Raw genomic sequence first — 24,420 nt, forward strand, 5'->3', positions numbered from 1 at the left:
GACCATCTTTATGTAAAAACAGTGATATTTCTATTGCATCCACTCCCATATTAAAAATACTATAGTAATGTATACTGTTGTGCTTTTGAACCATGTTATAAAATAGCCTATTTAAATTTTATATTTCTGGTATCACAACAACTATAAACACAACACAATACTGAATAAACATGTTCAAAAATGCTATAATATTTACTATAAATCACCATAGTATTTTTTCATGAGGTCATTCGTCTGCGATAAAAAACGCGAACGAGATCTCCGCCACTGGTGACGTTTCCAGGTGGCTTAACAGCGAGATTCGGCAGGTGTCCGACTTCTGATGTAATTTTTGAGCCCTCCTCTTACTGCGCACGCCTGCTCTCGTTTACAATGCAGTCAAGGCGAGGCGCACCTCAAACGAGCCTATAGTAAACCTGCCTAAACTGCTAAAAAGAGTCACGACTGTCCTGTGTAATGATAAGACGGCCACCCTGTCACTCATGCCCAACATGAAGACAGCCATCCATAAAAACCTCTCAGACAGATACACATAAGTTCAGGATTATCTTATAGAACTGCTGATTACCTGAAAATGTAGATTTTTTTTTGCACACACAAAAAACGCAAGTGACCAAGCAAAGCCTTAAGCTCTCACTGTTAAATTCAATTGAATAGAAAGCTTATTTTTTTGCACCTTTACTTAAATTGTTCCTTAATTTTGTCTCTGTCATTTCAATAATATTTTTTAAGAAGTTTTTAAATTGTTTTATTTTCCAGAGACAGGCCTGTTTAATATATTTTCTAAAAGAAGGTTCCGTTTAACAAGTTGAAACAAAAGAAATACATAAAAAATAGTTTACTTGGTAAAATTTGCATTTCAGTTAAATTTTCAATTTTTATTCCAAATATCGTGATACATATCGAATCGTGAACACTATATCGTGATACACATCGTATCGTGAGCTGAGTGTATCGTTACACCCCTAATATATGATATTGACTATTTGCTAAGAGGAAATGCCTAGTTTCTAAAAAAAATGTTTTTAAAGAGAGGGAGGCAACCTTTATTAAGACATGTGCAACCTATTAAATGCTCTTCAACAGAGCCATGAGGTAGGAGAATATGGGTGAAGTAGCGCTAGTTGTGGCAAATGATAATCGACAGGCTAACCAGGGTTTGGGAAAGGGCGACTAATAGTGGTGTAACGGATCCAAAATCTGCAGTTCGGATCACTCTACGTTTTTTGAGTTATGGATCGGACCACTTTTTGGATCAGCAAAAAAGGGAGGAGACAATTTGCTTTCCATTTATACAAAAATGTTACTGCATAAAACATTGCTTTTAACAAACAGAAAATAGAACCTGTAATTTTAATAAAAAAAAAAATCAGGAAATAACCAGCTAAAAAAAAGTATTCAATATGAAATATGATCTTTGCTACTGTTGCTGATAATGCAAAATATATAGAAATCTTGCACAACATATATTTATCTTCAATTAATGATTCAACAATTCACACATAAAACTTCATGTTTCATTATACTGTAGGTGTATTATATTTGAAAACCTATTCAATTACATAGTTTTGATGTTTGTTTGTCGCCATCTGTTGGTTACACAATGTAGTTGCTTTCACCAGCATCTTGTTTCATTAAACAGTGATTTTATTCTTACCATAATGAATGCATTAATGCAGGCTAAACAAACAGTGACAAAAAAACACCTTAATAGCCAAAAGCATTTATGTAGGTATGGAACAAAATCAATGCCTAAAGTCTTGAATTAAAAAGCTTGTTGAATATCACAAACTGAAAAAAATAATACACCGTATTAACAAGTTCTTGCATTTTAATGACTTGAATTCCAGGGTTTGTATTTTTAGGTCCTGAAATTTAACATATCTGTTTATTTAAGCTGTGAATATTTCAACGAAAAATATTTCAAACACGTTTTCATACTTAAAAATTCAATAATTCATATTCAATTTTCAGATTTCACTTAAAAAATATTCAATACCCTTTAAAAATACGATGTATAATATTCAAAAGGTCATTTTCAGTTCATTTTATTTCAGTTCTAATATTCGCTTCCATAAATTCAGTGGATCAAATTCGACTGATAAAATTCAACTTTACATCTGGGAACTGCAGGAGAAGCAATAGATTGCAGATTGAAGATCGCCAGCTGCTCTAGCTTTCACCAGCAGGTGGAGATGGAATAATGTAAGATTTTTAACCCAGTAAACAGGCGAGAAAAAGGCTAATAGAGGCAAAAAAGTAGCATTTAATTTTAATATCAATGCCTTGGACATTATAAATAATAAAAAGTATGAGTAAAATGAGTAAATGAGGTTTTAGTCATCTATATTTGCCCTTATGTAACGGAAGCCAGCTGGTGATCGCGTAAAGCTCACTCCTCGGATCCAGGGACAGACGTTCTGCAATCTTATCGGAGCTTGTCTCCCATGCTGGCTCGTTACCTGCTCGGACCGGTGCGGTTACTTGCACATAAACCGTCTTTTGATGAATATGATGTTAAACATTGTCTATCTTTATTGACTCTTTCTTCCATAGACGCGAAGTATTATATTGACAGCTAAAGAATATAAACGTAAGAGAAACAGGAGAGGAAATATTATAATAATAATACAAAATAGATAAACATTGACAGGGCTAAGAACAATTACGAACAAAGATTTTCAAAACCAGAGAGATTTTATCAGGATGTCACAAAACAGTTTACTTGGAACTGTTAAACAGTGTTCAGGTATGATTTAAGGTTGGTTATGGATGGGGCGTCTAATTTAAAATAATTTAATACAATGTGTGAATGCATTAAAGGAGCGTCTTCAGTTATTATTTAAACGCAGCTATGTCAGGATTGGGATAGGTTATAATTTCATTATTTAAATTATGATTGTTATTATTATTATTTTATGACATGTATTTGGGCTATTGCGCTTAAATAAGTCATCCGTGATTCTAAATTAATATTTCTATTTATCCTTTTTAGCTATCACTTTGCTATCGTCTTTCTCTTCTTTTTTTTCGAATTTTTGGGGTTCTGCCACGGTTAAACGTTTGCAAAATGTCTTTAGTTTGTCCAGATTATCTTTTCCTCTAAAATAGAGACAAAGCAGAAGGAAAATGAATGAATTGATGAATGAATGAAATGATTGACGTTTTTATGCATGTGCGGTGCGGCTTGCTCACGACAAAGTCGAACGAGTGGCCGCGAGCTCCGGTGGCCGGTCAGAGCCAGCGCCGCATATCAAACTGGTTAAGAGATGCTGGATGGCTGCCAATATATGATAGGAATTCTTCCAAAGTTTCAGATGATATCTGGGCTTGTGCATAATAATGTAAAATGAAAGTGAAAGTCATGACATTTGGCCAAGCACAAGAATAGCCTACAAGAGTGTTTCGATTATTATATTTATCATGGCATATGTCATGCTTGGGCTTATATGAATAACACCTCGCTGTTTACCATTTCCGAAAGTGGAGCTGATGTCTGCGTGAAATTGCTTGTATAATTGTAAAAAGAGTGATGAATATTAATGGATTTCTTATATCTGTCATTTCTGATAATATAATTGATTAGTGTGAGATTATGAGTTTCCAACACATCAAAAATGCATCCAGAATCCTAAACAACTTTGTCAAGCAAAAATTATGATTTTATAAGCTACTGATTTTTTTTTAAGAAAAAAGAAACTATTAGCTACCCTAGCAATTGTTTATTTAAATATGATCATCTCAAAATATAAAATAAAAACATAATGGTTTGACTTTGTGAAATCATAAAACACACTTGCAGAAAAGAGTTAATAAAATAAATGAGCAAATACATTCTCTACAGTGGATGGCGATTAAAGCTCAGTAATACCCCATGAGGATGAACATTGAGCTGCTTTGCAGGAACCCCTCAACCACGCATGTCAAACCACGCATTCTAAACATTAATCTTATGAAACTAGCTGAAGTGACAACTATATTAAATTTAAACCAGTTTAAATAAGTTTATATGTTTAATAACTGCAAAAAAGATAAACTTTGCTAATCATAAAATACAAACGGTCGCTGCAAAGTTATAAATAACGGTTTTCTCATTTAATAAAAACTAATTAAAGTCAGTTATAACTGCCTATTATCAAACCATAGGCGACTCATTTTATTACTTATCATTGGCTGCGACGTTGCCACTTTTGCGTTAATACCTTTTTCTCGCCTATAGGCTACATAACAATAAAACAATAATCTGGACAAACTAAGACATTTTGCAAACGTTTAACCATGGCAGAACCCCAAAAACTAGAAAAAAGAAGAGAAAGACAGGCAGAGTGATAAAAAGGATAAATAGAAATATTAATTTAGAATTACAGATGACTTATTTAAGCGCAATAGCCCAAATAAATGTCATACAATAATAATATTAACAATCATAATAATAATTTAAATGATGAAAATGTATAACCTATCCCAATCCTGACATAGCTGCGTTTAAACAGCGCAAACATTACTCCTTATAGTTATGCCATATTAGACGGTTCTGTGTGAATAACTGAAGACGCTCCTTTAATGCATTCGCACATTATATTAAATTATTTTAAATTAGACGCCCCATCCATAACCAACCTTAAATCATACCTGAACACTGTTTAACAGTTCCAAGTAAACTGTTTTGTGACATCCTGATAAAATCTCTCTGGTTTTGAAAATCTTTGTTCGTAATTGTTCTTAGCCCTGTCAATGTTTATCTATTTTGTATTATTATTATAATATTTCCTCTCCTGTTTCTCTTACGTTTATATTCTTTAGCTGTCAATATAATACTTCGCGTCTATGGAAGAAAGAGTCAATAAAGATAGACAATGTTTAACATCATATTCATCAAAAGACGGTTTATGTGCAAGTAACCGCACCGGTCCGAGCAGGTAACGAGCCAGCATGGGAGACAAGCTCCGATAAGATTGCAGAACGTCTGTCCCTGGATCCGAGGAGTGAGCTTTACGCGATCACCAGCTGGCTTCCGTTACATAAGGGCAAATATAGATGACTAAAACCTCATTTACTCATTTTACTCATACTTTTTATTATTTATAATGTCCAAGGCATTGATATCAAAATTAAATGCTACTTTTTTGCCTCTATTAGCCTTTTTCTCGCCTGTTTACTGGGTTAAAAATCTTACATTATTCCATCTCCACCTGCTGGTGAAAGCTAGAGCAGCTGGCGATCTTCAATCTGCAATCTATTGCTTCTCCTGCAGTTCCCGGATGTAATGTTGAATTTTATCAGTCGAATTTGATCCACTGAATTTATGGAAGCGAATATTAGAACTGAAATAAAATGAACTGAAAATGACCTTTTGAATATTATACATCGTATTTTTAAAGGGTATTGAATATTTTTTAAGTGAAATCTGAAAATTGAATATGAATTATTAAATTTTTAAGTATGAAAACGTGTTTGAAATATTTTTCGTTGAAATATTCACAGCTTAAATAAACAGATATGTTAAAATTCAGGACCTAAAAATACAAACCCTGGAATTCAAGTCATTAAAATGCAAGAACTTGTTAATACGGTGTATTATTTTTTTCAGTTTGTGATATTCAACAAGCTTTTTAATTCAAGACTTTAGGCATTGATTTTGTTCCATATGTAGGTCCCACAACGTCATCATTATATTTTACAGGGAAGCCAAAATGCTTTCATTCATGCAATTTGAATGACACGGGAGGCGATCTCTCTGCGATTGTTATAAATGTTGGATTAACCTACAAGTTCAAAAAAAGTTATTAATCTACGGGTCACGCGCATTCCGAACCGTGGGTTGTGATCCGTATCGATCACGGATCAACAGTGATCCGTTACACCCCTAGTGACTAACGTCACAAATAAATAAATACAAATGAATTCTATTAAGATGTTGCTAACATTTGAAAATAACTTTATTATATATTTAAAATACCTATTTAGAGAAATAAGATAAACATCATCAAAACACACGAGGCACTTGTGACTTTATTTAACATTTGCATTATTTTAATTTTTTTTTAAATGTTTCCTAAAAATAAATGTATTTCCCATCTGATATCCAATGGGGAGAAAAAAAATAAGAATAAGTTCAGCAGACGGTATATTAGAACTCGAGTTGATGATCAATCGCGTCAAAACATGTTGCTGTGCATTACAAGCTACACCACTGGCGCTATTTAGTTATGTTGTCTCTGTCGGTCAGACATCACTTGTCTGACAAAATTTGTGTAAATGGCTTATTCCATCAATGTGTGTTATTAACCATTGGTTAATCAGGCCCTGGATAGTGTACAATCTTTAATAGTTTTAACTTTTCACTAATATGGAAATCATTAATATTAGCATTTTTTAGACTCTTAAATTAAACATTAACATTTTAAAGTGTGGTTTTCAATTAGGACATTTCTTTTTATTATTATTATTATTTAAATGTTATTTGTTGACATTTATAATGTCTTGTCATCAAATCATCATTCATGACTTAATTTTTTTGTGTTAAATTAAACTCCTTTTTGCATCTTAACATTTTATACACTATGCTTATAATGAAACAATAACTGGGGACTACCTGCAGTAAGAAAAAACATGTACAAAACTTTGGTACCTTTGATGTCACTGATGTACCTCCACGTAAGCATGTCTTTATCCTTCCCCAACCTCACATGATGAGCAGCATCTTTCAAAGGATTTAATCCTCTGCTTTGACTCTTACCACCATTCATTCACTGTTAAAATATTATATAAGGTTAAACTTCACAGTTTATAATATCAATACAATACCACATATGCAAAGCAGTATTAATATATGTGACGTAGTGTAAAATTCTCTAAAGAAGACCAAAACAGAAAATAGTAATATAGTTATCAAATTTCATAATACAGTTATCACATTTCAAACCATTTAACAAAATATAAGTTAGTAGTGCACTATTTTGACAATTTGATCAAATAAAGTTATTTAACTTGGGTAAGTTAACCTCTTTTCATAATAAAAGTTCATTTATTCAAATGTACAGTTTAACTGAACACAAGTTTATCACAAAAAAACATTAGAAAAAATAAAACCACACATTTACATTACTAAATTCAAACATTTTGTTCAATCATGCTTAATAATTCAAGTTTAGTAAATTGTTTCTACGTCATATTTATGTTTAATATACCTTGTTACCATGTTATTTATACCATATTCGAATGGTCATTGCTTCTCACATAAAAGTATGTGTAGAAAAAAAATCACAGTTACATAGTGCATCTATCATAACGTTACATCTCATGGAATCAGACGGCGAATTGTTTACCGCGGAGGAGTGAGCTCTACCCGGTTCTGGGTTAAATCGACACCGGCGCTTCCGAGCCAGATACAGGCCGAGCGCGTGCTATTATTAGCAAATACACATTTTGAAGAACTACGTCTGATGCTGCCATTACAAACACCTATTTCTAACGTTTATTTGTTCTCATCTTCTGTTCCCAGTCACTAATTATTATTGTCTAAAACAGTACGCGCCGGATATAAATATATAAATAAACTTGCTATTTTGAATAACAAGTGGAATAATACAGTACATATAATAATAAATAATTGATAGATTAGATTAGTAAATAGATTACATTGCGACTGCTGCAATTTGCGCTTTAATGTTTAGCTGGTCAACTGTATGGTATGGAAATGTTACATACCTACTATATGAACCCGTCTCATACAGCTGCCATTGCAAGGCTCAGACACTTTGTAGAGAGGAATTTAACACAACTGCCTCTAGGAGTCGCCAATGGAAATAAAACAGACACGCACAAAAAATGTGCGTACGCCTGCCAGAAAGCTGCCGTGAAGCTGCGCACATTCCCACGTTCAGTTCATCGTTAGTAAATCCAAACGTGAGCAATTCTGAGCGTGAAACCTGGCGTACGCAAAGTTTTTGTGCGAACGCAGCGTTGATACATGAGGCCCCAGATCTACACACACATTACCGTTTTTTAGTCAAAGTAAGGACCAGTTCTACACACACATTACCGTTTTTTAGTCAAAGTAAGGACCAGTTCTACACACACATTACCAGTTTTTAGGCAACGTGGGGATCAGATCAGCACCCTTACTAATATTAAATTTTAAACCTCAATCAAGTAATTTGACAGTAAACTGCTTTAGAATTTTCATTTGAAGAGCAGGTCAGTTTATAAAAAATGTAATTTGAATACAGAAGGAACCTCAAGATCCAAACAGGAAATGGTCCAGAATAGATTTAATAAATGTTATATTTATTATAAATAATTTCCACAAAACCTTTAAACACAAAAAAAACAGTAAACACAAAATCCATGAAACTCTCTTGCTTGTCTAAAAGCAGTTCTCATTGGGTATAACAAGCTTCCACATAACTCTTCCATGTCTGCGTGCACATTTAGTTAAGTGCAATAGCAAATAATATTAAACGGTTAGTTCACCTCAAAATGAAGATTCTTTTATTAATTCCTCTCCTTCAAATTGTTTCAATCCCTTGCTGTCTATGGAGGATGAGGAGTTCTTGCACTTCATCTAAGTTATCTTCCTTTGAGTCTGAAGAAGAATGAAGGTCTCAGGGGATTAGAGTGAGATGAGGGCAAGTAATTAATAATATAATGTACATTTTTGGGTAAACTCTTAAAACCCACCAGTATGTTCTATTTCTGTTTCTGTCGTATTTTAACTATTTGAAAAAAAAAACATTAAAAATATTTTAAAATATATTAATAAAGAACTGAACCCCACAAATGCAAAACCTTCATCATATAACCAAGCCACCAAAACTCCAAATAGACATCATTTGTTAAGCATTAACTCTACATTAATAGTAAGCAGTTTATAAACACAGCTAGATGCTCTATTGTTGACTTATAAGCATGTGTAATGTGCTCAATTTTTGTGTTTTCATACTTTGTTTATAATTCATTTTTCATAACTAAATGAAGTATTGCATTATTTACAAACTGTCTAAGAATAATTGGTGTTTTTTAAGATCATTAAGAATGAGTAAATAAATGATTAAAAAACTATATAAATGAACATTTATACATTTACTATTCAGGCATATAATCAGGGCTAAAAAAAAAAGAAAAAAAAAAAGAAAATCCAATCGGTTCCCTCTACACACAGCCCCACTCCTTGGTATCGAGCGCAGGCCCGGCCCTACATTTAGATGTTGTATAATATGAAATAGCAGTAAAAATTATGAAAATTGTTATGAAATAGTTTTTCAGTCATGTAGCCTAATACAAATATTTAGTACACTGCACAGTGCAATTATTATTTAAATTTATTATATCCATTATTATTAATATTAGTAAAATCTTTTTAAAAAATTTACTTTAGGCTATACTGCTATTTGCTCATGCAAAATTAAACACCAGAAAATATATCGTAGGCCTATATTAAGAGCTAAATTACAGTTAGCATCATAATTAGTTCAATTATGTGCTGTAGGCTATTGATTGACCAACACCCCCTGTATACAGTTTACACACTGCAGGTCTACAGTTCTGATGTGTATTTTGAATTACTTGTTTTAAATGACAGTAAGACATGCTATATTTAGTTTTTATAGTAAAATATACATTATAATCCAGTACAAAGTAAAATAATATTTATTAGTGGCCTATTGGCAGCGTATAGCCGTTAAGCTTATAGTCTAAGCATGTAATTTATTTATTATTAACATAAATTACAAACTAGCATCCTTATGATTTTATTTCGTTTCTGTATATTTTTATCAAACGAAAAATGCAATGATTTATACTTTGGTTTTAATTTTATTAGAAATTTAATAGCCGTTTAGGCAACACTACTTCTACATGTCATTGGCTCTGATTGCGTTTTTTACAGATAACCTATTTACAAAGATTTTTATTAAACAAGTGCACTACCACAAGATATTTTTGTAGGTGTAAAAATCTAAAAAGTATCATTATCATATTCTTGCCTTATTCATCTTTAATATAAATTTAAAATTTAACACATTCATTGATTAAACTAGGGATGCTAACGATTACTCGATTGATTTATTGTCGGTAACCCTTTAAAACCGATAGACCTTATCGATGACCGATTAAGCATGGGCATTTAATAAGTTATGCTTTGCTCTTTGAGATGCGTCCACGATTTCACACATTACATAATCAAGTGTGCGCAGTTTAGGCTACGTTACCCTATGGAGTCGTGCACTCTCTTGACTTTGCATATTGGTTATGCACATATTGGTCATACCTATTATGCTCAGATCTCGTTTATCCGCTGGTGCTGCCATTAATCCGCTGGTCAAGTAATCAAAAAGTAGGCTACATGACGTTTAATTATGGGCAGGTTATTAAGACCAAACATTGGTTGTGCAAACTGTATTACGTTCTCTAAAATTTTAAAGTGTTTTAAGCTACATTATCTTTTATAGACTGGCATAGGCCTAAATACGCATCACGGCCAGACATTTATAGTTTATATAAAAACGAGCGTCACCGTCGCATTTGTTCACATGCTTTAAATTAATGCTTTTTGTCTCCCAAAAATAATATAATAAAGAGAACGATAAAATAACATTATAAACCGTTTAACTGTAAACATTTCTGTTCAGAACGATTAAAGTTGATCTTTTTTTTTCGGTTTTCGTTTCTGTTCCTGAAAAATGTCATTTGATTCTGTTTTTCGTTTCCGTTCCTTGAACCGGTTTGGAGCCCTGCATATAATACGTTTTTCTGCATGTTAAATAATGCTTTATAAACTCAACTTCATGCAGTTTTGTGAGCTAATCTAAAGTGAGGACTATTGATGCTTTATAAATCCCTTATAAATGAAAATTAAAATCTCAGCTATATTCTACACAGAAAAAAAGAAATAAATTAAAAGGGGGAGTGATTTATAGCTTTATATATATATATGGTGAAGCAGTGGCGCGGTAGGTAGTGCTGTCGCCTCACAGCAAGAAGGTCGCTGGGTCACTGGTTTGAACCTCGGTTCAGTTGGCATTTCTGTGAGAAGTTTGCATGTTCTCCCTGCATTCGTGTGGGTTTCCTCCGGGTGCAAAGGCACAGTCCAAAGACATGCTACAGGTGAATTGGGAAGGCTAAATTGTCCCTAGTGTATGAGTGTGACAGGCCCATATGACAGGCTGGCCGGAAGGTGTAAAAAAGTCGTTATCATATGGACAAGTCTAAAACTGAAGGACTTGTTCCAAAAAGAGCCGACCCCGCAATCATACGGGACTAAGGCCAAAGAAGATATATATATATATTTTTTTTTTTCCATTAATTTCAAGATACACAAATGAAACTATCTAATGAAAAATAAATCTTTGCAATCTTATCAAAATATAAAATTACTGTACAGTGCAAACATCACAGAAACACTGAAATGAATCTTGTCATATTGTTAATTGTTGTTTTGAAATGATGTTGTATTTTTATTTTGCAATGTTTAAACTTTACAGAATTTTTAAAATAAGATTGCAAAGATTTATTGTTCATTAGATACTGAGCCTTAAATTGACATTTATAAGGGATTTATCAACTATAAACAGTCCTTAGGTCACAAAACTGCATGAAGTTGTGTTATTATAGCATTTACTAACACACATGGTTACAATTACTATATGCCTGAATATAACATGTATAAATGCTCATTTGAATAGTTTATTAATCATTTAATAACTCATTCTGAATTATCTTAAAAACCACCAACTACTCTTATATACAAATAGTTTGTAAATAATGCAATACATAATATAGTAATGAAAAATGAATCAGTAACAAAGCATGAAAATACAATTAAGTCAAGTCAAGAATACAGCGTTTGAAGCTGTATTTATAAACTGCTTCCTAAAGTCTATTAATGTAGAGTTAGTGCTAAACTAATGATGTATAGTGTATACTTACTATAAAAGTGTTATTCAGATTTTTTATCTAAAGAGCCGAGATTCAGTTTTTAATATAAAAATCCAAAGCTGATCTCTGGTTTTTAGAGCCAATGGTTCAGCTTTCACCACAGCATGTACTTCCTGTTTGCTCCAGGATCTTCTCTTTATGGGACCTATGGGTGGTTAAAATATAAAAAAGTGGTTTTAGTTGCATAAATGTTCAGTCATTTTTACAACATGTGCTGTTATGTTAGTTTAATATTGTGATAGAAAATGCTAGAAAAATATGTCTTGCCTATTATTAAAAATACTTAAGATGGAGATGGATTAAAAAATACTTCCTATTAACTTCAAATCTGGTTAATGGGGTTACACTTTATTCCATAGTCCAGTTTAGACATTCTTCTAACTATGCGTAACTCTGCAACTACGTTAATTATCTCACCGTAAAGTATTATGTATTAGAGTATTTCAATAAGACTAACGCTCATCTGATTATCAGTAGAGTATTAGCAGACTGTTAGCTCAAGTTTAGCTCAAAACACTACACTGTAACAGATATCTGTTCATTACCAGTTCCTGTATTTTGTGATTTACAAGTGTTTTTTTTTTTGTTTGTTTTTTTGTGGTGGTGAATTGCATTATGGGATGTTGATCTCTGCTCTGTGCACTTTTGATGTTGAAAATTCAACTCTACAGTTTAACAAAGTGACTTTTACTGACATTTTAGTAGTTTGAAATAATATAATGTATAAGAAATAATATATAGAGATAAATAAGTCTTTAGAATAACAGAAAATGTACCGGCAGTTTATTACAAGGTTTCTGTAGCATAATATACAACAACAACCCAAACAAAAAGTCACTTTTTTTTACTTTTTAAGATTAAAAGTTGTTGGAAGAAAGATCAAGATCCCATAATGCAATTCAAAAGCAGAAACAAACAGATTTCATAAAAACAAATTATGAAAAACTGCTAATTTAATTATTATTACTTATTTTTATTAATTTTAGAGTGTAGAGTATTAGCTGACAGTTAAGGTTACCTCAATAAAACCAACTCTCATTGGTCTCAGTAAATAGTACAGCAGACTGTTAGGTTACGCTCAAAATTAGTACAATATGACTAATTCTTATATAAATTTAGTAGAGCATTAGCAGTGTTGATTCTAACAGACAGTCTAATGGCTGTTAGTTGACAAGTAGTTGCAGTTACTTGTAGTTAGTAGTTAGTAGTAGTAGTAAAGTAAATTATCAAAATAAAGTGTAACCAGATATGCAATTAGTATATTTTTCCAAAGTATTTAGCAATATTGTTTAACTAACATGAAATGAGACATCAAGTGCAACTGTACTGAAATCATCATGGAAGTAATGTGCTTCTGTCCTGTTTTACCCTACATGTTATGTAAATGAGCTTGTGCATTTGGACTTGTACAATAAAACAAGTCAGTCACAAATTAACTTTAATGATCATACCTCTCTTTTTTGTGAATGCTGGGTCTGCATCACTATCTTCACAGACACTGTACCATAGTGATGATACTTGAGGGGACTCTGAAAGTAAAAATCAAGTCTGAGAGTTGACTTCTCTGCATAAAGCTTACCAAAATATTTATTTGATTTTGTGTTGTTCTTTTTAATGGGTAAAAGCGTGTGATGGTAGCTTAAAAATAGTTTTCAAACATAGCACATACATATCATGATAAAAATAAACATTCTGAAAAAAGAAAAAATCTGATTAGAAAAATAAATAATATTTTTACCTTTTAGATTGGACTTCACCTCCTCCAAAATCACGATCCACTGTAACTTTCTCTGAATGTAAAAACCCACACAAAAATACATCATTTAAAACAATATGGTATATGTTTGCAAATACAAATGTGTATATAACATCCAGAAAATCTGGCACTGTATTACATGTTTGTGTGTAAACCCACGATTTGATCAAGATTCCCCCCTTTAAAATCTGCTGAGCGTCTGTTTTCAAGTCCCAGAAAAACTGAGTTGTGGGAACAGAGCAGTTCTCTTCTGCAGTCATACAGTCATAACACACACATACATATGAAGAGTTTGGTTGCAAAATGCGATAAACGGCATTTTTTGACATTTGGATTTTATTATTGGAAATCACTGTTCAGATGTACCTTAATCTATGTGTGAATTGCTGCCATTAATAACATTTAAGAATGCACATTTTAGGCCAAGTACAAAACGTATTTTTTTTTCACAAAACGCAATATCCGTCAGACCAGTTTCTTTACAAAGTGCGATATAACAGTTAGAGAGCGTTCAGGATGCGGCGCGAGCTCAGCATCCCCTGGGAAGAGAGTCATTACCGGTGAAGTGCTCAGAGTTTGCTCATTGATTTAGCGATAGAAGATGAAGTCTTCAACTTCACAAAAAATTATAAAAAGGCCACAAAAGTGGACCAGAATAAGATACGTCTGCGTCAACAATACACAAATGCAGCAGGGAACGAGTCTCCGCTGATGTCAAGAGAAGGCCTAGGAGCGCCTTTTTTCCTACTCCCTATCACAAGATACCTGTCTGCAAGTGTTCTTTATAAGTTTATTTTTTAAATAATTTCTTAAATGTAGCTGAGTAGCCTATCTGAAGATTTATTTATGTGGTTGCACCTATTATTTAAAATTAATTCTTGTTGTTGTTGATTTATTACAAAGGAACTTAAAGGGCACATGTTGTTATGGAGAAAACGGTTTAGCTTTTTCACAACCAAATAAATAAGCTATTATTATTATTACAGTGAAATAATTCATTAAATATGACATAGCGAGGCAAGTTTGTGTCACGGACTCAGCTCCGCCCGCTCTAATCATACAGGTTTGGTTTTCTGCAGCGGTGTGGAAGGAGCCGCCCCCCACTCTTTCTGTACCAAGCTAAAGGTCATTTATCTAACTAACTTAATCTTACTTATCAAACAAAACATTGATTCACTAGCTTTTGGTAATGGTATTAATGTAGTATAATATAGCCTAAGGTGGATGTAGCGTTTTGCAAAAAAAAAAAAAAAAAGTTATGTTATGTTATGTTGTGTACATTCTGGCCAAATCTAACTTAGAATCTTATTATTATTAATCAATCTTTGCATATATTATTCCATGTTTGACAATGTGGGTTGGATTAATATGTAGCATTTTGGCATGTCTTTTTTTACTTAATTATAGACATAAAATTAAATAAAAAATATCCTGGATTTGAAAATATTGTGTTCCTGGCCTTCACTGAGCTCAAGTTATAGTTTAATGTACAAAAATTGTGAATGAACTTGACTGTTGATGTCCTGAAAAATAATGTCAAAATTACCAACATTTTTTTAAATGGATATATCTCGTTCTGCAATGAAACTCTTTATATACAGTTGAAGTCAGAATTATTAGCCCCCCTGAATTATTAGACAGCTTGTTTATTATTTCCCCAATTTCTGTTTAACGGAGAGAAGATTTTTTTCAACACATTTCTAAACATAATAGTTTTAATAACTATTTCTAATAATCATTTCTAATAATGGACTTATTTTCTCTTTGCCATGACGACAGTAAATAATATTAGACTAGATATTCTTTAAGACACTTCTATACAGCTTAAAGTGAAATTTAAAGGCTTCACTAGGGTAATTAGGTTAACTAGACAGGTTAGGGTAATTAGTCAAGTTATTGTATAATGATGGTTTGTTCTGTAGATTATCGAGAAAAAAATATAGCTTAAAGAGGCTAATAATTTTGTCCCTTAAACGGTGTTTAAAAAAATGTAAATTGTTTTTATTCTAGTCAAAATAAAACAAATAAGACTTTCTCCAGAAGAAAAAAATATTATCAGACACACTGTGAAAATTTCCTTGCTCTGTTAAACATCGTTTAGGAAATATTTAAAAAAGAAGAGAAAAATTCCAAGGGGTCTAATAATTCTGACTTCAACTGTGTGTATATATATATATATATATATATATATATATATATATATATATATATATATATATATATATATATATATATATATATGAAAGTATATACAGTTGAAGTCAGCCCACCTTTTTAAAACTTTTTTACAAATATTTGCCAAATGATGTGTAACAGAGCAGGGAATTTTTTCATAGTATTTCTGATAATATTTTTTTCTTCTGGAGAAAGTCTTATTTGTTTTATTTCAGCTAGAATAAAAGCAGTTTTAATTTTTTATGAACCATTTTAAGGTCAATATTATTATCCCTCCAATAACTTGCCTAGTTACCCTAATTAACTTAGTGAAGCCTTTAAATGTCACTTTAAGCTGTATAGAAGTGTCTTGAAAAATATCTAGTCAAATAATTTTTACTGTCATCATGGCAAAGAGAAAATAAATCAGTTATTAGAGATGAGTTATTAACACTGTTATGATTAGAAATGTGTTTAAAAAATCTGCTTTCCATTAAACAGAAATTTAGTACAAGAAATAAACAAGGGGGCTAATAATTCTGACTTTAACTGTATATAATTAAAAATGTATATTTTATATATAATTTTATAAATATCTTATAAATATATTTTATATATTTTTATATATAATTTATAATTTTTATTTTGAAAAATATAATTTAGACAGTAGTACTCAAGGGTCCAGGGGTCTGTTCTTCGGACCTCGCTTAAATAATCTAAGAATATATTACAGATCCTGGATCTTTTAATCTTGATAACTCATCTTAGGCTAATTTGGTTCTTCAAAAAAGTTTGCGAATCAGATTAAACTGATCTGAGAGGTGTTGTGACTGTGTGTTGTGACAGATCTATCGATCCTCAAAATCATTATCAGCAATACAACGATTGGCTGACGGCACAGCAGCTTGATGACATCTGATTAATGCACAGTTATCAAAATTACATGAAATCCGTAGTAAACGGTTCGTTGAATCTGATATGCAATAACAGAGTTGTGAGTTACGTGTTGGAGCAGAGCAGTTCTCTTCCTCTGTCATATGGTCATCCTTCAATAAAAGCTGAATATAAAAAATATATATTAGTTAGACAGCAGTACTCAAGGGTCGCGGTCCCCACTATGTCAGACCTTACTGTGTGTGTATTGAGGACTAAGTGTGTTTCACAGCTTCTCTAACATGCCTCTGGTCCCCACAATGTTACACTAGTGCATGGGTTCACCAATTAGGACACACACTCTATTTCATTTCTAGATTTTGATTAAGAAAATAATTACAATTAAATGCACTACTACTACAACAACAACTACTACAACTACTACTACTACTACTAATAAAAATAACAACAACATTAAACACACCTCATCAGAGTTGTGGGTCACGTGCTGGAGCAGAGCAGTTCTCTTCCTCTGTCATATGGTCATCCTTCAATATAAGCTGAAAATAAAAAAATTTATATTAGTTAGACAGCAGTACTCAAGGGTTCCGGTCCCCACAATGTCAGACCGTACTGAGTGTGTATTCAGGACTAAGTGTGTTTCACAGTTTCTCTAACATGCCTCTGGTCCCCACAATGTTACACTAGTGCATACGTTCACCAATTAGGACACACACTTCTACTTCTACTACTACTACTAATAATAATTATTATTATTATTAAATTTAAACACACCTCATCAGAGGGTTGTGGGTCTCCTACTGGAGCAGAGCAGTTCTCTTCTTCTCGTCATATGATCATACTTCAATGAAAGCTGAATATAAAAAACACAAAATAATAATTAGACAGTAGTACTCAGGGCTCCTGGTCCCCACTATGTCAGACCGTACTGTGTGTGTATTGAGGACTAAGTGTGTTTCACAGCTTCTCTAACATGCCTCTGGTCCCCACAATGTTACACTATTGCATATGTTCATAAATTAGGACACACACTAAGTTAAATAATTACAATTAAATGCACTACTACAGCAACAACATCTACTACTACTACTACTACTACTACTACTAATAATAATAATACTAATAAACATACCTCATCAGAGAGTTGTCGGAGCAGTTTTCTTCTGCAGTCATATGGGCATCCTTCAATGAAAGCTATTTAAAAACAGCTTTGTTATACAAGTCATGTCATGACTATAAAGCTTTCATGACAGTCTTATGAACCCCCCTTTAAAGTAAAGCATTACCCAATTAATTAAACTTTTTTACCCATTAAGACAAGAAGAAGATATTAAGAGATTGATTTCATTATCTCTTATGGATGATGCAAACTCTTTATTTTTGAACAGATTTACCCTTAATCTATATTAACATTAAAAAACTCTTAGCTTTGCTGAATGTATTAAGGATTAATGTATTAAGTAATCAAAATGTCAAACCTTTCTCCAAGGCCAATCACATGCGCCATAGTCAAACGTTATTTCCTCTCCAAAGAAAATATCCCTGATTGCAAAAAGGCACAAATGAGGTTTTCTCTGAACAACGATCTTATTGACAGTGCAGTTAGGGTGCAGATCGTCCTCATGATCGGCATCAATGCTGCAAAACTAAGAGAAAAGAGCAAGCAACATTTTAATTATGCCCTCTCATAGCAATAAAAAGCTAAACTATGGCATGAATACAAACAGAATGAATATAATATATACATGTACATTTGAATGGGGAAAACACTTAACCACCTGTTCTTGTTTTACCATATAAAGTCAAACATAAAGACAGTATTTTTATTATATCTCATATATGCTTTGCTTCCACAAGCTCTATCATTTGTACTCAACCACAAAACTTCCTTTAATAAATGTGGACAACGCAAACTCTGACCTAAAAGATTTAATGAAATGTGTAGGGTTCAAAAACTACAAAAACCTCACATTAGCATCCTCTCTGTGTGTGAATTATAAATACAGTAAACCTTTTGAAGTGGATCAGAACCTTTCCTCAATGTTGTTCTAATACTATTGAACACCTGTTCTTCTTTCTTAGGACAGTTTTAAAGAACTTTTTTTCCACTTTAATTGTTTACAGGTCACACTTTACAATCAGGTTTTATTAGTTAATGTACTACTACTTACTAACATGACCTAGTAATGAACAATGCATGTACAGCATTTATTAATCAGTTTAACATTTACTAATTACTAATGCATTATTCAAATCTACATTCATGCTTGTACCAGTAATAATGCATTGCAATAATTAATGCATTGTGCGTGTTCAACTAGTAATGAACAACTTTATTTTCATTTACTAAAGTTAACAAACATGAACAAATACTGTAATAAAGTATTATGTATTGTTCATGTTAGTAAATGCATTAACCAGCATTAACTAATTTAACCTTATTGTAAAAGGCTACCATTTGACAGCAAATAAATAAATAAAACACACACAGTGAACATTTATGTATTATAATTATTTATCTAAAATAAAACGTTTCTACACGTCATAGAACAATAAATTAAGTACATTTCTAGGACCAGATAGCCCCACATTTTAATTATAACCTCTAACGTTATATTACTACATTAACGTATAAATAGTATATAATAGTGTCATTTCAGGATTAACGTTAAATGTTTAAAGCAATTAACCATTTAAAAAGTACGATACAAGAACTATGAAAACATACCTTAGTAACCTTCTATATATTCGGTTTCCAGTGAATGGGTCTTGTCAGTGGAGCTGGTGATGTGTTTCTCCGCATCTTTTAATGGTTTTATCCTCCGTCGATCCATTTAGCCGCCCGGTGATTGGTGACTGTCTGACCGCGGCTCATGCACTCCACCCCGGCCTCTGACTCACGTAGCACCGGGCAGTTAGCACGTTAGCACATTAGCGCGAGTAACTTTTACTCGTGTAAACAAGTTAAATTACATACCGAACTGTAGTTTGTGTCTTATCAGTGTTATATTAATACGTAATTTGAAACAACATCGATTAAAACACCCAGGAAATTCGTTAAAACATTTAATTAACTATACCTGATAACTGTCAAAATATGCAACATAAGTATTTGTCATATAACCTATTTTATTACATTATGATGGTGAAAAACATTCTAACTTACCCAAAAATTCGAATAATTTGATGATAGATCTTAATTAAGTTGATTAAAGTCGGATTCACTTATGAGATTGCGCATGTGCAGTAGGCAGAGTGTGTGAATTGCGTCAAGCGTGTGTCAGGGTGCAGTACCGCCATCCGACTACAGGAGCGCTATAGAGCAGTGCGCCGACACACACTTACACACTCAATTCAGGTAAATGGTCAAGGTGGGGATCAGTGAAAAAACTGCACTAGGCATATCAGCAACGCCCCCTGAGTCTTTTAAAGGCAAAACATAGTGGGGACCGGGCGATCGGTCCCCACTATGTTTTTGGTCCCCACTTTGTGAGTGTGCTATCATGCTGAGGTCCCCACCATGTAATAAAAACAAACACACACACACACACACACACACACACACACACACACACATATATATATCCATGGGCCACTGTAAAGCAATATGGTTCTGTCATAACGTTTTGAATGAAAATCTGCATTTGGATAAGACACCTTTAGTATAGTTTTGATTTTAAGGCATAATAAAGATCAAATGCAAGTACGAGTGGATTTACATTGAAAATTTCAAACGCATCAAGAAAACCATGTGCTAAGGAAATTTCAAACCATTTGGAACGCACAGAGACGAGCTTTTGTGCAAAAATGAACTTAAAGGTGCCTTTAAAAAAGTGTCAAAGTACTTTTGAAAACAAAAAAGCAAACCCCCAATAGGTGGCAGCAAGAGGCCGCTTTATTTGAGTAAAGCATTGAACGATTCATTCAGCCAAAGAAGCCAATAGGATGAACGGACAGTTGAATCAATCCCTGAATCATCGACTCACCCGAGTCTTCTTGGCGAAGGCCTGAATCGTTCGTGCAGGGAAACGTCGCTGTGTATTATTCAGAGATGGCCAACTGTTCTGCTGTTTATTTTATTATACTTATCGCAATGATTTTACTACTACTATCAATAAAATTAATATTAATAATGATAATATTGCCGGAAGTTGTACAGCGCATGCGTCACGTGTTCATCATCAGCATCCATGACAACCGTCCTGTGGGTGTTGTTTGAATCTCGCTGTGTCGATTGGCATCTGATCTCTGCGTCCTCCGTGACAATTTTTCCAGATTATCGATATTATTGATCGTTGGATACGTCGATTGATCGCCTGCTGTTCCCATCACTCAGGTTTGACCCTTTTTATTACGCTGTGCTTTGTGTTTGTGTTCAGTATGTCTTGTGTTCACTACAGGTTCCAGAGTCGACTCACCTACGACTCGCTCCAGTTTGAAGGCCTCAACATCAGCGCGGGGGAGCTGAAGCGGCAGATCATGAGGAGCAAGAGGCTGAAGTTCTGCCAGCTGAAGATCAGCAACGCCCAGACTGATGAAGGTGAGTTGAGGAAAAGACACTTCAACTGTTCTACGCTAACATTAGATGCGTTACATCAGACACTTCTGGAAGCTGTAAGGTGGTGCTGATGCTGACATGTAGGGATGTTTTGGCTGTTTTAAAAGGCTAATGGCTCTCAAAGTATACCGTGCTCCATAATTATGTGCTGATTCTGATTTTATTTTGCTGTCAGAATACACAGATGATGCTCTCATCCCTAAAAACACGTCGGTCATCATCAGACGGATCCCTGCGGCGGGACTGAAGTCCTCAAACAGAAGATTTGTTGGGTAAGTGCTGTGAAATGAGCACACGCGTCCTCTGTTAGATGTTATATGAAGACTCCTGGTCTGTCCCTGGTGTTTTAGTCACACAAGCTCCTTTGTTTTGCAGACATCAAGCTGGACGCTGGCGTGAACCTTCACCTAGAGCTGATCCTTCACTCCTCTCACTGGAGCAGTTGTTGAAGGTATTGAACAAATGAATAGCACAATAGCAAAACGCAATGTAAAGCACACAATATACGCACACGCACTCAGCTTCTTAGGGAGATTTGAGATTGTTTGAAGGGTTGAGGGTGAAAAAGATTCAAATGTGCAAATGCCTGTGAAACAGACTGAGAATCTGGCTGAGGCAAAGGCGTCAGAGGAGGACAAGCTGAAAGCGGTGATGTACCAGTCCAGCCTGTGCTACTACTCCAGCAGGTGAGCGTTCAGACACTGACAGGTTTGCTTTGTGAGAGATGTCTGAGCTGATTCTCATGGTTCTGATGTTCACTAGTGAGGCCATGAGGCTGCTTGGGATCCCGGGACACCACATTAGGCACTGCCCCACTAATGTGGTAACTGGGTTTTCCAAGCTCACGGTTGCTGTGAACTTGAGCTCTTGTCCTCATCAGTCAGATTGTTTGCTCAGAGTTTGACTGTCACTCCTCAATTCACAGGGCAGCCGCTCCGCGCCGCACAAGCGCATCCGGAAGAGCACAGGGATTCCCCGCAGCTTCCTGTTGGAGGTGGACGACCCAGACCGAAAGGGAGTCATGATAGACGGCAGCGGCCGATACGTCATTCCCATCATAGACGCGTGAGTAAACTGTACTTGGCATAGCCGCATGTTCTAGTGTTTGTCCAAATCTCACATGATGTCTGCTTGTGTGTGTTTGCGCTCGATCTGTTCAGTGAGGCCTATGCTGCTGAGAAGAGAAAGAGGCCGTCCTTCTCCTGCCAGACCGAGCCTTTGCCCTCCTCGTCCTCAGCAGGTGCGGCATCTTCGGTCCGGGACGCCGGAGGGAAACGGTCCCGCTCCCCATCTTCACCAGAGACGCGCGGCGACCAGAAGAGACCACGTCGCTGAGAGACCTTCATCCAAGAGACCTGGAGCCGACGTGTAAATATTGTACATAGTTTATTCATAAAAGATAATAAAGATTATAGCCGCATGAACTGTGTGGACTGGTTAACCTTCACTCCAGCAGTGCAACACACACATACACACACACACACACACACACACACACACACACGAATGAATTCATAAACACAATATCATGAAGTTTTGCTTTAATTTAGGAAAAGAGAAACTCTTCTGGGCTAAAATCTGATGGGTTTTTTTCAGCGTTCTTACTTCAGTCTTTAATGTCAGGTGATCCTTCAAATGTCAGTGTAAAGTGTTGAGTACACTATTAGTGCTCAGTCGTGTTTTTCATAGTTACCAGTGCCGATGGAGTTTTTTGAAGCGTCATATTCTGCTGGAAACGTTTCATTTGAATGGTAATGTCCCATAAGCGGAGGTCTTGTGAGTAACTTCACAAGTCGGTCAAAGTCTACACCGGTGACAAGCTCATCTACTCCCAGAACCTGCTACTCTCTACCTACACGCTGTCAGCTGATGTTTCAAAACCTCAACACTCGCATACAGAACAGCCTCAGCGTCTGCACCACTTATCGGCACTAGCTGCAAGTCTACACCCCCTCTGTCCAGAAGTGAGCACAGCCTCTTGGTACCATCCCAGCAAGCATTTTTTTGGGGTGTTTAAAGGTGCCAACTGACCATCAAAAGTAAAAATGACTCATTTTATCTCATCCCAACAGGGAAACCACCAACAATAAAGAATGAGTTACTATCTGGTGTCATGGCTTTGCAATTAAAACAAGTTTAGTTATAATGGAGGTCATTGGGGGCAAAAACAGCCACTTGAACAATATGAACAATACATAAGGGTTAAAAGTCTAATAGACGGCTTGGTTAAAACCAGGCTAAATCTAGGCTGTCAGTGAGTGTGCACCCCTAACCCCGCCTCTCACAGTGACCTCACTAGCTCCGCTGAGTGCTTTGTGTCTCAGATTGCATGCAAGTCTGCAGCCAGATACTGCTGGAAGCTAGTCATCAAATACACAGGAACGAATGACTACACGTGTCAATCTGTCTATTAAACTATCTAATCTGTCTAGTCAGTCTTTTATTATCTTTTATATGCAAAAATATTCATTCATAAAAACATATGTATATATGAACACTGGGTCAAATAGGGTCCGTGCATTTTAAATCTAATAACAAAAATAACCCAATGTTGGTTTTGTCCATATTTAAATGAACGTGTGTAAACGCACGCTTTGATCAAACCTTTTATTCCCCTTGATGATATTGTGCTTTTTTTTCCCCTCAATGCCCTCCAAAGTTTCAATGTTTGGCCGTGTCTGCCATATCTGTTTTGTTTAAAAAAAAAAAAGGAAAAAAAAGGAATGCATCGGTTCCTGCATGTAGAATTCAGAAATCTCATGGCATTGAAAGAAAACTGGCAGCAGTTGAGTGCCGAGGTCAAAGGTCAGATGAGCAGGCATCACACCTGATAAACACCTGGGGCAACTGTACAGTAAAAAAAACAAAAAAACAACAAGATTAAGAAATATTGCTTTAATTTGAGAGAGACAAAAAAAACTCTTCCGTGTTAAAATTTGATGTTCCTCCAGCGTTCTTACGTCAGTCTTTAATGTCAGGTGATCCTTCAAATGTCAGTGTAAATTGTTGAGTGTACCATTAGTGCTCAGTCGTGTTTTTCATAGTTACCAGTGCCGATGGAGTTTTTTTTTTTAGAGCGTCATATTCTGCTGGAAAAGTTTCATTTTAATGGTAATATGCC

At 34.5% G+C, this 24,420-nt stretch overlaps 3 protein-coding genes across 42 annotated transcripts in view; 2 read left to right on the forward strand and 1 right to left on the reverse strand.

The window, feature by feature from the left end:
* The window catches only part of LOC141375838 (uncharacterized), a 488,480-nt gene that overhangs the window by 398,403 nt on the left and 65,657 nt on the right, over positions 1-24,420 (reverse strand). For 29 of the 37 annotated variants that reach the window (XR_015944740.1, XR_015944741.1, XR_015498121.1 and 26 more), the window contains exons 1-13: positions 19,908-20,020; positions 19,470-19,633; positions 18,220-18,387; positions 17,874-17,935; positions 17,516-17,594; positions 17,205-17,280; positions 16,851-16,905; positions 13,676-13,727; positions 13,389-13,466; positions 11,929-12,082; positions 8,683-8,717; positions 8,476-8,587; positions 6,632-6,752 (exon numbers count right to left, since the gene is read on the reverse strand). The exons of 4 other annotated variants lie outside the window; for them this stretch is intronic. The gene's annotated coding sequence lies outside the window, so the exon portion shown is untranslated. Of the gene's footprint in view, positions 1-6,631; positions 6,753-8,475; positions 8,588-8,682; positions 8,718-11,928; positions 12,083-13,388; positions 13,467-13,675; positions 13,728-16,850; positions 16,906-17,204; positions 17,281-17,515; positions 17,595-17,873; positions 17,936-18,219; positions 18,388-19,469; positions 19,638-19,907; positions 20,021-24,420 lie in introns of those variants that run through there. 4 more of the 37 variants (XR_015498116.1, XR_015498117.1, XR_015498119.1 and 1 more) reach the window with 4 other exon arrangements.
* The window catches only part of LOC141375805 (E3 ubiquitin-protein ligase RBBP6-like), a 46,824-nt gene that overhangs the window by 19,392 nt on the left and 3,012 nt on the right, over positions 1-24,420 (forward strand). The gene's annotated exons all lie outside the window — the stretch shown is intronic.
* Positions 20,922-24,149, forward strand: LOC100329917 (E3 ubiquitin-protein ligase RBBP6-like). 4 transcript variants are annotated; one of them, XM_087262646.1, is made up of 7 exons: positions 20,948-21,379; positions 21,475-21,571; positions 21,675-21,750; positions 21,897-21,985; positions 22,062-22,122; positions 22,225-22,364; positions 22,460-24,149. In XM_087262646.1, the coding sequence occupies exons 4-7, from the start codon at positions 21,951-21,953 to the stop codon at positions 22,632-22,634; spliced, it is 411 nt and encodes a 136-aa protein (XP_087118772.1). In that variant the 5' UTR covers positions 20,948-21,379; positions 21,475-21,571; positions 21,675-21,750; positions 21,897-21,950; the 3' UTR covers positions 22,635-24,149. The 4 variants fall into 4 exon arrangements, with proteins under 4 accessions (NP_001373477.1, NP_001373476.1, XP_087118772.1 ...); XM_087262645.1 differs by having other exon boundaries at positions 20,948-21,281; NM_001386548.1 differs by lacking the exon at positions 22,062-22,122 and having other exon boundaries at positions 20,922-21,281; positions 22,460-22,717.

The sequence above is a fragment of the Danio rerio genome, chromosome 8 (genome assembly GCF_052040795.2).
Source record: "Danio rerio strain M-AB ecotype USA chromosome 8, GRCz13ab, whole genome shotgun sequence".
NCBI lineage: Eukaryota > Metazoa > Chordata > Actinopteri > Cypriniformes > Danionidae > Danio > Danio rerio.

Excerpts from the sequence above, each read along its gene's own strand:
- LOC100329917 (XM_087262645.1), top strand. The coding sequence starts at position 21,122 with ATGTCTTGTGTTCACTACAGGTTCCAGAGTCGACTCACCTACGACTCG. Across the intron at positions 21,282-21,474 it reads CAACGCCCAGACTGATGAAG|AATACACAGATGATGCTCTC; the intron begins GTGAGTTGAGGA and ends TTTTGCTGTCAG. Across the intron at positions 21,986-22,061 it reads CTGTGCTACTACTCCAGCAG|TGAGGCCATGAGGCTGCTTG; the intron begins GTGAGCGTTCAG and ends GATGTTCACTAG.